The sequence below is a fragment of the Lotus japonicus genome, chromosome 4, assembly GCF_012489685.1.
Source record: "Lotus japonicus ecotype B-129 chromosome 4, LjGifu_v1.2".
In the NCBI taxonomy this organism is placed as follows: domain Eukaryota; kingdom Viridiplantae; phylum Streptophyta; class Magnoliopsida; order Fabales; family Fabaceae; genus Lotus; species Lotus japonicus.
Genome location: NC_080044.1, coordinates 73,900,487 through 73,914,788, shown reverse-complemented (window position 1 = coordinate 73,914,788; position 14,302 = coordinate 73,900,487). Strand labels below are relative to the sequence as shown.

Here is a 14,302-nt window from a genome sequence, read left to right as displayed (position 1 = left end):
CTAAATAGCGATAAATAGCGTTAGTTTAGGGGTCGACACTTAACGTTAACGCTATAAGGCCTTTCTTGTAGTGATACAAGAGCTATGAGCAAGAGCTGCAAAATATGTAAACATATAGTTTGGTGGAACAAATTCAAATTCATAATTAAGTTACATGACTCTTTTGTTCTCAATATTTTGCTTTAAAATATTGTATAAGTTTCACCACACCCCACTGATAATAAATTAATCACTCTTTTATTACTCTTTTTAAGATCATCTATGGTCTTAAATATTTGAGTTAAAATTTTTATATTTTATTTATTAATTTATTTTCAACTCACTTATCTCAAATGTGATTGAATGATGAGTTATTTAACTCAAACTTTCTAATGAGTCATTTAGACAACCCCCAATTAATATACTACATAATTCACATATCACAAACTTTTTAAAAAAAAGGAGTTAAAATGATACATGATCGATCCATCATACTATATAGTCTAATGTAAAAACAAGATGGAAATTAATTTTCATTTGTTCTATCATGATTTTGCTCATTTGACCTAACATTGTATGGGGATGCTTCTTGGGCCCGATTCTTCCTCTTCTGGAGAAACCTCTGCAGCGATTTTTGCATGTAATGACTCGTGCAAGGGCTGTTCAAGTTTTGATGTGACTGCGGTATTACTGGTGATGACCCTGTTGATGTTGTTGTTGCTGTTGGTGTCCTCACTCTTTCCTCCATGATCTCTTTATGTGCAACCATTAAAATTGATCTGGCCTGCACGCAATTCACATGAAGCCAGTTAGCTATAATGTAACAAGATATTTACATGAAATTTTTTCGTTCACCTATTTTTAATCTCAAAATGAGTCATAATGTACATTTGCATCCAAACATAGTCTTTTGTTTTGTGTATTAATTTTTTCTCGCAATGTCATCATGAGTATGATAAATGTATAATATTTCACTAAAATGTGTTTTTTAATCCAATTTTTAACCTAAAAGTTTAAATAACCAATTTTAAAAACTGTGACCGGGGGACATTCTGTTAATTCCAACATATCCCACATGCACTTACTAGATATTGGATAGCAAACAAATTAAACATCTTTCCAAATAGAAATAAATATATGAATGGCAATTAAATATACCTCTGAGGCATTTAAAAATCAAAATTATAGAAATTATGTGATGATATTTTTGTAATTCATGGCAGCACGTGAAAATTATGCGCCTAAAATAAAAAGTGGATAATAGAGTATGAAATGAGGTGACTTTGGGAAAATACCAGCTGTCAGAAAGAAAAAAGGTGACAAGGAGAAAATGAAATAAAAGAACACGCATCGTCGACCTTGAGAAAAACATGCACTACAAGTGTTGTACTTGTTGGTATACATTTGTGTCCAGTTTTTAAGGTCAAAATGACTAGTCCCCATTTTGGAAACTATTGCCAAGTTACACATCAAACAAAGTGGTACAGGTCAGATGCACCACCCACCCTTCTGCTTTCTACACCTTTCGTTGTCTTGACTTGTTTATATATCACCAACTTGCCTTCATGCATGGGCAGATCTACTTGTAAGTGAGGGGGTTGAACAAATTTTTTTTTGCACTTATACCTCTATATAATATATTTTTTGAACCCCCTGGAATTTTTAAATTACACTAGTAGACTAAGTTTTGATCCTATTTGCACTAAAGACTTACTCCTCTCACTCTCTCACACACACGCGCACTCAGCCACTCATCCTCTTTCTCTCGCTACCCTAAGTCCCACCCAACTGAGATGTGAGAACTGCAATCAAAATCAACGTATGCAAAATAGTTCAATCTCAAATTATGCTTCCTTTGTTCAATTTTTCTGTTTCGAGTTAGTTACTTAATTCTTGAAGACAATCGAATTATTCATTTATCTGATCTTTACTGAATTGGAAACGTTCAATGAGAATAATATATTTTTCTGGTGTTTTCAGTTTAGATTTCTCACCTCAGTTGGTCAATTTAAACTAAGATATTTTGCATGTGCATATATACATAAATATTAATGAATCATAGATACATATACATGTGCATATATACATAAATATTTGCAGATACAAAATTTCAAGTGACAGGTACTTTTTCCTCTGTTTTTACTTATTTGGGCTGCTATTTTCGTTAGTAAGTAAAATAATAAGAGAAAGTCGCTTTTATATATTTCTGCAAGTTTTATGTAAGATTTAACTTTATTTAGTTTTCCTTCGATTGAGGGGAGAAAAAAATCGCTATTGTTAGTGTAAATTGTTCAACGATTTCATAATATGAAATCACGTAGAGGGCAACTATGACTTGTATAATTTCTGATGTATAAACATATTAAAGTTGTTTTTAATTATATTTTTACCGATGTGTTCATGTGAAAAATTTGAACCCCCTGGCCGGGGGTCCTGGATCCGCCACTGCCTTCATGGAATTTACCATGCACCATTTACAAAGTTACATCCTTCTCTTTCACTGCATTATGTGAGTTACAGTAGGTTTTTTGTTGTTGTAGATACAGACACACAGTAGTTAATTACTCACCATTAGAGCTGTCAATATGGGTTGGCTCAACGGGTTGGCTAAATGAGCCGGGTTGGGTTGGTTAAATTCCAGCTCGAAAAAAACTTGGGTTAGCGCAACCCGGCTCGTTTAACCCGCGGGTTAGACGGGCCAACCCGCGGGTCAAGCGATCCAACCCGTCGGGTTAGAGTTATTTTTAATTAAAAAATTTATTTTATTTCTCTTTAATTCCAGGTTAGTTTTATGGATTAATTTTAGATAGAAAAATTGAAATTTTCATTTCTTTTAATTTGAGTCAATTTTTTATGTTTTATTTATTATTATTATTATATTATTTATCTCATTTTAAATGTGACAGTAAAATAATTGTGTTCTTAAATCCTGTAAACAAAACTATTTTTCTATATTTCAAATGTGAGATAAAAATAATTGCGTTGATAAACCTCTTTTTATGAGTTGATATCAATTTCTATAAGTATTTTTTTGAAATTATTTTTTTTATAGCATTTTAAACATTTTCTAATCCAATTTCTCAATTTTTTATATTTATTTCACTCAGCCCGCGAGCCAGCCCGTCAACCCGCGAGCTCGTTGCGGGTCGGGTTGTGTTCATATTTTCCTGGCTCGTTAAAACCCCGGGTTGACATAACCCAACCCGTTTTGAACCCAACCCATACGGACTGACCCATATGGGTCGGGCTGGCCCATATTGACAGCTCTACTCACCATGTAGTTAACATGATAAGCCTCACTAAAAACACTAAGGCTCATCAGTCAAAAAAATAATAATTTCTGGGAGGTTAATTATTTTTTATATCTTTATTATAGATCCGATCCCATGATCAACCTACACTTGCTATCTTATGATGTCACTCAGCTTTTATTGCTTGAGTTGTTCCTTAAGGACTTAATGTGTCAAAGCTAGTTGAGAAGAAGTGAGCACAAATGGTCTTCATTCCAAACTTAATGGTTAAAATTGATTAATCCTTAAGAATCATAATTTTTGGAACGCATTTAACTATCACTACAGAAGATTTGCGAGAGCAAATCAACACAAAAAAGTCTATGTTGAATCTATTGAACTAGCATGTGTACGAGGTGGGTAGCCAGATCAGAAAAGCTACTACTTGGAACAAACATTGTAAATCCTATCTCTATTTTCAGGTTATGAAGAATAAAAAAAAAACAGAGAATTAACACTCAAAAGAAAGGAAATTTGATAAGAAAAATTAAAGTAAAAAATGATATTAACCTGAATTTCTGTGACATCACGGACGCAAGTCTTGCCACCATAGAAAATGGTGAGCGGCCGGTGTTGTTGTTGCTGCTGGTGGCTGTGGTCTTGTTGTTGGCTCTCTCTGGCTTCTTCTTCATCATTTCTTCAATTCATTGGAGACAAAACAAAAGAATCAGACATTATTCATAATCTAATGACTCAGAAACAAGAGAAAAGAAAAGTTACTTACATGGGGCGAAGATCGGAATGAGAGGGAGGGAAGAGTTGAAGTTCTAAATTCAAATTCCTCCTCATCTTGATCAATATCTTTGAGAGAGAAATCAAATCAGAGATTGAAGTTGTTTTTGTGAGGTAGTATAAGAAAAAGAAAAAGATCAAGAGCGTGAATGGTAGTATAAAAGAGGGTGGTGTGTTGTTAAAAGAAGTGGAAAAATGGAGTGAAGTGCGTGCTTTCATTCGAAACACGTAAAGCACAACAAAAATGAGAATATTGTATCGGCGGGGAACACATTGGAAGAATGAAAAGTGAATGCATGTAGTAAGAGTTTGTGTATTTCAGCACGTGTTTCACGGTTTTTAAGAGTTTGCATCATGTGATGACGGTGCGGCGGTGCGGTGCGTTTGCGTCACGCTCGAGACGAAATTGCCATAAACGTTTCCTGTCAATGAGTTGGTGAGTGTGAGTGAGCTTTATTATGCCGCTTCATATTACACGCGCTCTGCTCAATCATTTAACAAATCTTACATGTTTTTATCTTCCAATAGCATCAGTCATTTACCATTAATGTGCTGATATGAATCTTTTACACTATGTTTGGTAGGGTAGAGAGAGTAGAGAAGAGATAGATTTAGTAGAGAGAAATATGTGAGAAATAGAGTGGATTTAAGAGGTTGTTTGGTATGATAGAGATAGAGGAGAGAGAGACGAGAAATAATGAGGTGGAAGAGAGAGAAAAGATTAACTTTAGATTAAAATAATATTTTTTTGAAAAAAATAACAAAGTGGGGGTTAAAAACCGCCACTAAGTTGGCTAAAAGTAGTAAAAAAAAATAAAAAAATGCAACCCACGGTTACTGTTCAATTTCTCTCCAAATTGGAGAGACTCCAAAAAGGGGTGGACCCCACCTCTACAACCCCCTCCTCCCTCCCTCCTCTCTCCCACCAAACAAGGTTACTTCCCCATCTCTCTCCTATCTCTCTCTTGCATCTCTCTCTTCTATCTCTCTCCTAACAAACAAAGCATTTTCTTATATAAGGAGTTTTACTTTTTGAGTTCTTAGCTTTAAATATTAATTATTTCTCTCTCATCCAAATTACTTTATTTCTCTCTCATCTAAATTACTTTATTACTTTTTGAGTTCTTATATAAGGTGTTGCTTACCTTGGCTGATTAATTGGATTTGGTGGCTTTCCTTTTTATCTCGTGTATGACTACGGAATTATGCTGGGGATGCTAAAGTTATTCTTCTCATTATGGTTTGGTGATTACAAGAGAGGTATGCTATCAGGTATTTTATTTGGAGGTGTATTTTCTGAAGGAAGCTTTGAAGCTGCAACATAAAAACCCAAAGTGAGTAATGAATTCTGCATTGGAGGTGGGAACTGAATTGATTGTAAGGCTTGGCAGCTTGGTTTGGGGTGGGTATTAGAATTCTTTGTAAGCTTCCTTGAAAATACCCTCTTGACTTTTTAAAATTGGTACTCTTTTTCCTTGCTAGGTTTTCCCAAGAGGGTTTTATCCTAGTAAGGTTTTAATGAGGCATGTTTTGTTAAGTCTATTTTCAAGGAGGCATTAGGTGGGGTAGTTTTGTCATATTTAGGTTCTTTGTTTTTGTACTTGTTAGCTCTTAGCTTGTATATTTCTTCTTCTTCTCTCTATTTGTATTGGGTTGAAGTACCCCTTGTACTTCTATTCAATATAATTCATATTGCCTATCAAAAAAAATGAGTTTTGTTTTTTACTTTATGAAAATAGAAAGTATAAATAACGTAGTTGGTGTGACCAAATGAATAGTGGTAAGAACTAAGAACTCATGGGAAGCAAAATTGCTTGAAAGTTGCTTATGCACATGTGACAATACAGACTCACATGAATAGTGCTAAGAACTAGCATTGGAGATGCTCTAAGAGCATCTACATCCATCATACTCACTATAATATCTACACTTCATTTTTTACAATTTCTCATAATGTCACATCATTTACACCACTTTACTAACTTTTTACTCAAACCCAACAACTCTTAAAAGTTTCTGTAGTGGATCACACCATCAACATCACTTTTGTATATTTTATTATTTATCTCCATTTTAATTGTTAATTATACTAATTGTAAGTGCTTGTAATAAATACAAGCTCACTTTTCAAGTCTAGTGTAGAGTATCTATTCCCACATACTCATATTTGTCATGTTGAAATTGAATATGTACTTCAATGGTAATAAATCCCCATATGAGTATTTATTTAACATTAGATACTACCATTGGAGATGCTCTAAATAAAAAAGTAGTAGCTTACACTCTACTAACACTTAGACCCCGTTAAGAAGAGTTTATTTGAGCTTATATGTTAGCATAAACTCTTATGTTAGTGTTTGAGAGCTTATGCAAACAGCTTATGACCCACCATAAGCTATTCAAGATAGCTTATGAAAAAGAACCTATGCTTATGTATAACTTATTTTCAATTTATTTCAATAAAAAATGTAAATAGCTTATGAATAAGCGCTTATGTCATAAGCGCTTATGACCATAAGCGCTTAATTAAGCTGTGTTTCCAAACAAGGCCTAAATTCTAAACTTACTCAAATATTACACTCTATCTCATTCAATTCTTATTGCCTATATGATCTTTGCTATCAAACAGCGAATTTTACTTCAATTTTGAGTGAAATACCTATAAATCTATATATGTAGATAATTCCACGAATAATATAAGCAAATTTCTCATTTTTACAAAATGTATCTAATATCAACTTCTTTAATTAGTTGGTGTTACATTGAGTGTTTTTTAGCCAACTCCCAAACAACTAATTGTGTATTTCGGTCGACGAATATTCATAAAAATTAATATCGATCATGTTATGGGAGTCGGCAAGACCGGCTACCGCCATAGTTCAAACTCTACAATCCTTGTGGACCAGAACTAAGGGACCACTGTTTTGGGAGTCGGTAAGACCGACCACCCCTCGACTGGTTAGTTCATACCTCCAACTAACAAATCGAGACGATCGTACTAGCCCGATCATGCCATGTGCCAAGTGCATCAAGCGCGGGTAGCGCAAGCTAGGGAAGGATGCAAATCGATCACCTCAACCATCCCATCGTTGATCCTAGACCCCAGCTACAAAGGGCTAAGAACGAGGCTCGAGGTCTAGCTACTGGTTACTAGGAGCCCCTAACCCTTAGGTCTCTGAATGCAAAAAAGACCCTAGAGAGATCTAACGGTAGAGAGGCCCCTTTGGCCTAGGCACTCATGACTTCGCCTGGGGCAACACTAGCTCCTTGGGCAAGTATAAAAGACTCCCTCAATTGGACCCAAGGCGGGTTTTTCTAACTTCAACACTTAGAGATTTTGAGAGCCAAGCTCCTGAACTAACGTAGGCATCGAAGTACCTTCGCAGGACCCCCACCCGGGCTCAACCACGGTGTTCAAAAGCTACACCCCGAACTTCTCAGCTCCAGACGCTACCCCTTACTCTCCTCAACCCGACGTTCAAACGCTCCCCTCTCTCTACCACTTCTTGGGTAGTCTTGGTTGGCTTTCCCGATCCGATCATATAAGCCGATTCTAATTAAGTCAATTTAGCCGACATTATGTATGACATTGGAAATTTCTTTGATCGAATGTTAGTGTCTGTCATGGTCTACGGTAATATCGATTGTTAATGCAAATTTGTTAATGAATGTTTGTCATTTGTTTGTTGCCGAGTGCCTCTAAATTGGTCGCCAACTGCTAGGATTAATAGTACCCCTAAGTTGTATTTATTATTCTAGTATCTCCAAATTAGGTTACTATTTGTCGTGTAGGATACTATCAACAATTATTGAAAACAATGTAAGTCACATCATTACCAAATTTGCAATGTCACTCAACAAGTTAAAGGTCATAATGCATCTATCAAAATAAAACAACACATCAATATTTTCGGCCAGCAGAAGATTTCATTCTTAACCAAATTATTCCAACAAGTTCAAAGTTCAAACATCACAAATAATTATAATTTGATATAAGAAAAATATTACACATTAAACAAAAATAATTAAAAACTAATGAAAATTCTAGGTCTTTTCACATTCCCATGCCAACTCCTTTACATGGTCGTCCCTTCTTGTGCCCTGAAAAAATAGTGTTTTTTTCTCCTCAATGGGGGCTAGGCCTGAGTCCAAACCACAATATTTTTTGGTTAAAGTCCAAACCACATTATGAATGAGTCCAGACACATCAATAGACAAATTGGGTCAGAACTCAGAACTAATGAACCCAACAAAAAATTCAACCCAACCCATGTCAACTACCATTTACAAAGAAACCAAGATATCAAAACAAAAAAAGAAGATGAAACTAGTGAATGCAAACAACAACCATAAACAGAACCAAGTGTGACAGGTATGTGGAATGTGAGGTCCCATTAATCAGGTCCAATTTAGGCCACCAATAAGGCATCATCGTCCATAACAAAGACCTCATTTTGGCGATGGAAACTATGCACCAGCTTGGTTACAACTAGTACTTAGCATTAGCAATAGCATGTGTGTGAGAAAAGAGAGAAAAACACAACACAACACAACACAAGCTCAAAAATCTTCATTGATTTCTCCGCCCAATTTTCCTGTTATAAATAAAGTCCTAATCTTTTTCCCTCAAACTCTTCATTTCCATTCTTTTTTGGTGATCCAATGGCGACCCTTTTCCAGGGATTGGGAGCTCTCACTTCACTATCTCCCTCCAATTCCAAAAGGTCCCTGCTTTCTTCTCGTAGATCCCTCTCAGGTTCGCTTCTTCAAAGATTTTTCTTTCAAATTTGATAATTGAATTGATTTTATGATTTGTAGCTGATGGGTGATTCTGGTTTTGGATGCCAAATTTTGAAGGGGGTTATGTAAATTTGGGATTTTGATTTTGGTGGGTGTGGTTTTTTTTATTGATTGATGCAGAGAGGAAAGCTGGAATCTTTGTTGTCAGATCTGATGCAAGGGCGAACCAGACAGGAGCTCGCAAGCATGATTTGTTGATTACCAATGCAGTTGCAGTAAGTTATTTCATCACTCCCCTTTCCATTCCCTTTTTTGCAGTTTGATTTGGGATCAATGTGAAGTGTTTTGCATGGTGTTATCAAGTTTTAAAATGGTGTTTGTTGGTTGTTTATAGACAAAGGAGGGCAGTTCTGTGGCTTCTACATCAAAACCTGGGTATGTGTCTACTCTCTAGTTCTGTAATCACTTTTTGTTGTCTTTCCATGTTATACAATTCAGTGATAGTGATTTATTATTATTGTTTAAGATGAAGCTATGGTGATATAACATCAACAACCAATCCCTTATCCCACTTTGAGTTCGGTTATATGAATCACACGATGCGATTGCGGTCGATCAAAAAACCATTTTTCGTGGGATATTATTGACAATAAATAAGTCAGTTTTGACAATATCATCCAATGTTCTTCACAGAACTTAGGACCACGTTATCAACTCTTCTCTGTGGTGCATCCAAAAGACTTCTTTGTGAATGTCCGTACCATCTTAACTGATTTTCCGTCAACTTTTCATCGATAGGCACTACCCCAATATATTTTTCTTATATGATCATTGCGCATCATGTCATTTCTAATGTTGCCACGCATCTATCTTAACATTGTCATTTATGCTACTCTATCTTTTTTCTGCTGTCCCTTTAAAGCCCAACGTTCACTACCACTGAGGATAATGAGTCTTATAGAAGTTCAGTAAAACTTTCCTTTGAGATTGGTAGGTACTTTGTGGTCACAGATAAGATAACTCGTGATGTTTTTCTCCACTTTAACCACCTAGCTTGAACTATTTGTATAACATCTTTGTCAATTTACTCATTATTTTGTATAATATATCCCACGTACCTAATCTATGAAACCTGTAGTATGATGTCATTTCCACTTCCAGATTACTTCCTATACTAGTGTTAATAAAATTGCCATGCATATATTTTGTCTTACTCGATCTTAATTGAAATCCAATAGATTCCGAAGTCTTTCTCCAAATCTCAAGTTTAGAATTAACCGCTTCTCTTGATTCTTCTATTAAAACTATAGCATCCGCAAATATCATGCAGTTTAGTGCTCTTCTGTATATCCCTGATAAGCATGTTCAAAACAGGATTAAACAGATACCAATTACCTTCCTCCACTAACTTTCTCTTAAAAGTCAAATAGTTTCTCTCCCTTGAGCTGCCTCCACTTAATTCTTGGGTTTGTAACTTGTCAATTTGTGACCTCAAGGCCCCGCTTTTATTTGTAATAAGATGTGCCTCCCGCTTTTTAAAACAAAAATTCAAAATCTTGAGGTCATATGCTAAAGAATAATTAAAATAGATTACACGTCCAGGAAGTTGTGAGGACCCTTGCTCATTTCACTTTGTATAGGGGCTTTGATGCAAAGGCTCTAGCTGATTTAACACTGTACTTGACTCATACAACACGTTGCTTTCGGGCAACGACTTAGTATTAACACAAATCTGTCGTGTTTGATCCATATTAAAGATATCGGTTAGTTTGACGTGGGCTGCCGAAGGCCTAAGACAACATTCTTCCTTTACCCAGGCTTTAGGATCGGCTATGCAAGCATAGGCATAGTTATGAAGCTGTGGTGATATGTTTACACTTTTGCTGACAGATTGTCTTCTTTATATAACCATGTTCAGATTGACTTTTGCTCACAGATTGACTTCTTTATATGAAGCTATGAATAGATGAATTGTTCCAGTTTTTTTCCTGGAGTTACACGTAAAAGTAATCTAATATGGTCTTTGTAGTATAAACGCTTGGGTGGGGAGTGGAAATGTGGACAGATTTTAACATAGTAGAATCTACCTTTGCAGTTTCCAGTTTTTCGTAGTTACTCAATTTAAGCATAGCGTTAGAATGTGCTTGGTACAGATGAAAATATAAGCATTGGAAAGAGGGGAAGTCATATTACTGAAACATGGCCAAAACTTCCTTACTTATTGATGTGTTAATAATGTGTGGAGTTGGCTACCAATTAAGCATATTTTCGACTTCTGATAAAATGAAATGAAAGTAGGTCCTGATTTTTTGCCAATTATTTAAGGTGCTAGTTTCTTAGTGACACAAGCAAGTCACACTTCTTCACTGGGTTAAATGAAAGACTTTATTACAAACATAAAAAATCATCCTGGACTCCCTTGTTTGGAGGGCCAGGACAGAATAGAATGAGACAGAGGATTGCTGTGTATTAGTGAGAAGGGGATCAGGGAGACAGAAAAGTTGAGCAAAATGTCTGAAAAGGTACTTGTGTAATTGGTGGCCCCTTGGTGTTGTACTTTTAAACTTTTTAATGCAACGGCAAGGGTCAGATTATTCTTGTCTGAGTCAAAGCTCACGACATTACTAAGTGGGGTTTTTACAGTTTCATATCCTTGCAGAACAAAGGGATTGAAGGCGTACGGCCCTTAGCTTATTTTACTCTGCAAGGGCCCTCACCTAGGCTCCAAAGTTAGGGCCTGAGTGAAGGCTCATTGCCTGAGAAATCAAATGTAAGCTCATAGCCTTTTGATTACACTTGCATAGCCTTGGAATAGCTCATCCCTTGTGCTGGAGAGTATCACAAGTAGGAGGGTTAAAGGATTAAGTGGTGATCTGAATGTTGCAGTAGAAGTTAAGATAAAGAGTATATTCTAGTAATGTTCCACGTCCTTTGGTTTTAAATGAATATATTATTTTCTGGTCACCTGAATTGGGTGCGAGACACACCCATGGCGCTTCCTTCTGTCCAGATTTTTAGGATGTTTTGCTCTCTTCTGTGAATATGTACGTGCTTCATAAAGATTGTCTTCTCTTTTGACTCAACAAATGATTCGCCAAACCCCATGAGTTAGTTAATTTTATGGTAATATTTATTTTGAATTTTAGTTGATTTTATAAGAACATTAGTAAATATATGACTGGAAGGTAAAAGTAGTTACTCTGGGCCACATACTTGTCACACTTAATTCAGAACATTAGTAAATATATGACTGGTTGAAGCTACTAAAAACATGCTTTGGCATTCTTTTTTTCTCTCTTATTAGCTTCACTTATTGTAGAGTTATGATCAATAACAATGGAATTGATGAGATATGCATCTCATTTTCAGGCATGAACTTCTCCTTTTTGAAGCCCTACGTGAAGGTTTGGAAGAAGAAATGGAGAGGGATCCTAATGTATGCGTTATGGGTGAAGATGTAGGTCATTATGGAGGATCTTACAAAGTGACTAAAGACCTGGCCAACAAGTTTGGGGACCTGAGAGTTCTGGACACCCCTATTGCTGAGAATGCCTTCACCGGCATGGGCATTGGAGCTGCCATGACTGGTCTAAGGCCAGTTATTGAGGGCATGAACATGGGATTCCTACTTCTCGCATTCAACCAAATCTCTAACAATTGTGGGATGCTGCATTACACATCTGGAGGCCAGTTCAAAATCCCAGTTGTCATTCGTGGACCTGGTGGAGTCGGGCGGCAACTCGGAGCCGAGCACTCACAGAGACTGGAGTCTTATTTTCAGTCAATCCCTGGAATCCAGATGGTGGCTTGCTCAACCCCTTACAATGCCAAGGGCTTGATGAAAGCTGCAATCCGAAGTGATAACCCCGTGATCCTTTTTGAACATGTTTTGCTTTACAACCTCAAGGAGAGAATTCCAGATGAAGAGTATGTGTTGTCACTTGAAGAAGCCGAGATGGTTAGACCCGGGGAGCATGTCACGATATTAACCTATTCCAGGATGAGGTACCATGTCATGCAAGCTGCAAAGACATTGGTGAACAAGGGGTATGACCCTGAAGTAATTGATATCAGGTCATTGAAACCGTTTGATCTTCACACAATTGGGAATTCAGTAAAGAAGACACATAGGGTGCTGATTGTTGAAGAGTGCATGAGGACTGGTGGAATTGGTGCTAGTCTGACTGCTGCTATTAGTGAAAATTTCAATGACTATTTGGATGCTCCCATCGTTTGTTTGTCATCTCAGGACGTGCCAACCCCATATGCTGGACCGTTGGAAGAAATGACGGTGGTTCAGCCTGCTCAGATTGTGACAGCAGTTGAGCAGCTCTGCCAGTGAATGCAGCAAAACATGTGCAATTAGGACATGTTTTTTTCGGTAATGCTATTGTGCTTGTTAAGTTAAAATAGAACTTTGGTCAAGGTTTTCTCATTTCATTTGTTTTCTTTCCCTTCTAAAACCCCCATAAGTTATGATTGCCATTTAATTTCTAGTATCCTTGGCAAATTTTTTAAAGAATGTTTAGAACTGTTCACCCAATCTGAGGCTTTCTAATTAGTTCATCTACATCTAGGGAAGTATTTGTAATTGATGTTGATGTCAGCTATTGTCTGTTATAGGTCTAGTTAATTTTGAGTTCACTTGTATGGATGTAGTAGTTTGTTCTCATTGATTTTGAATGTTATATTCAATTCTAAATGTCACACGACTTCTGGGTGTTTTTTTATTTTAATTCCAAAGTTTGGTGTCAGTTTCAAACCTTGAATGGGTTTTAGCTCTGGGATTGCTCTACTGTGTATATTCATTCACCTGCAGAAACATGATCAAACAGCTTGAATTTTTCTATTTCACCAAATAACTTTGCGTATTTATCATCTTAGTGCATGTTTGGATCGGGAACGAGCGTGCTTTTTCCCATGTTTTTAAAAGCCTTCAAAGCTGAAGGAGAAAATTGTTGAATTGGAGTTGAAAGTCCTTTTTCCGACTTTTTTGTTGTTGAATTACTGTTCTCCAAACCACAACACACTCTTAATATGGTGAATATAAAGTAAATTCAGTAGTAGCTAGTACTCTTAATCTTTTCGTACTATATCCTCAATGGCTATTGTTCTTTCTAATTGTTTTTCAATGAGCACATGCATGCAAAGTACATCATTTATACGGTATTAGTTTCCATTACATAAATGTTCTAATTTTTTTGAAGATAAAAAACAACAACGGAAGAAGGAGAGTTGGGTGAAAACAAGGAAGTTTGCTAGATTGGTAATCTGGGCTGGATCGTTGTATTCTTAAAGTCCATATCAGTTTGGAAAATAAAATATGACTTCGGCCGCAATCAACCTCTTCTCAACTAGACTTTTCTGGTGAGTTTCGGGCTGCCGCCCCATCCCTCCATGGGAGAGGACTCTCTCCCGGCCACTGTAGGTGGATTTTCTGATTTCTCCCGTTTTAGTGGCGTTTTTCTCTGGTGTGAGATCTATGTTTCCTTTTTCCACCTCAACCACCGCCAAGTCACTACCCACTTTATCCCTCTAGCCACTACCTCCTACCTCATTGA

General features: G+C 36.5%; 2 protein-coding genes across 2 annotated transcripts; one reads left to right on the top strand and one right to left on the bottom strand.

Moving 5' to 3' along the window:
• Window positions 1-399: 399 nt before the first annotated feature.
• On the bottom strand, window positions 400-4,197 carry LOC130714198 (protein TIFY 5A-like). Its single transcript, XM_057564088.1, has 3 exons — window positions 3,994-4,197; window positions 3,780-3,906; window positions 400-763 (listed from the first exon to the last, which is right to left on the bottom strand). Exons 1-3 carry the CDS (start codon window positions 4,056-4,058, stop codon window positions 506-508), a joined length of 450 nt encoding a protein of 149 aa, XP_057420071.1. The 5' UTR covers window positions 4,059-4,197; the 3' UTR covers window positions 400-505.
• Window positions 4,198-8,433: 4,236 nt separating this feature from the next.
• LOC130710836 (pyruvate dehydrogenase E1 component subunit beta-3, chloroplastic-like) lies at window positions 8,434-13,453 on the top strand. The gene is made up of 4 exons (XM_057560209.1): window positions 8,434-8,757; window positions 8,922-9,016; window positions 9,136-9,176; window positions 12,111-13,453. The coding sequence occupies exons 1-4, from the start codon at window positions 8,664-8,666 to the stop codon at window positions 13,081-13,083; spliced, it is 1,203 nt and encodes a 400-aa protein (XP_057416192.1). The 5' UTR covers window positions 8,434-8,663; the 3' UTR covers window positions 13,084-13,453.
• Window positions 13,454-14,302: the final 849 nt, after the last annotated feature.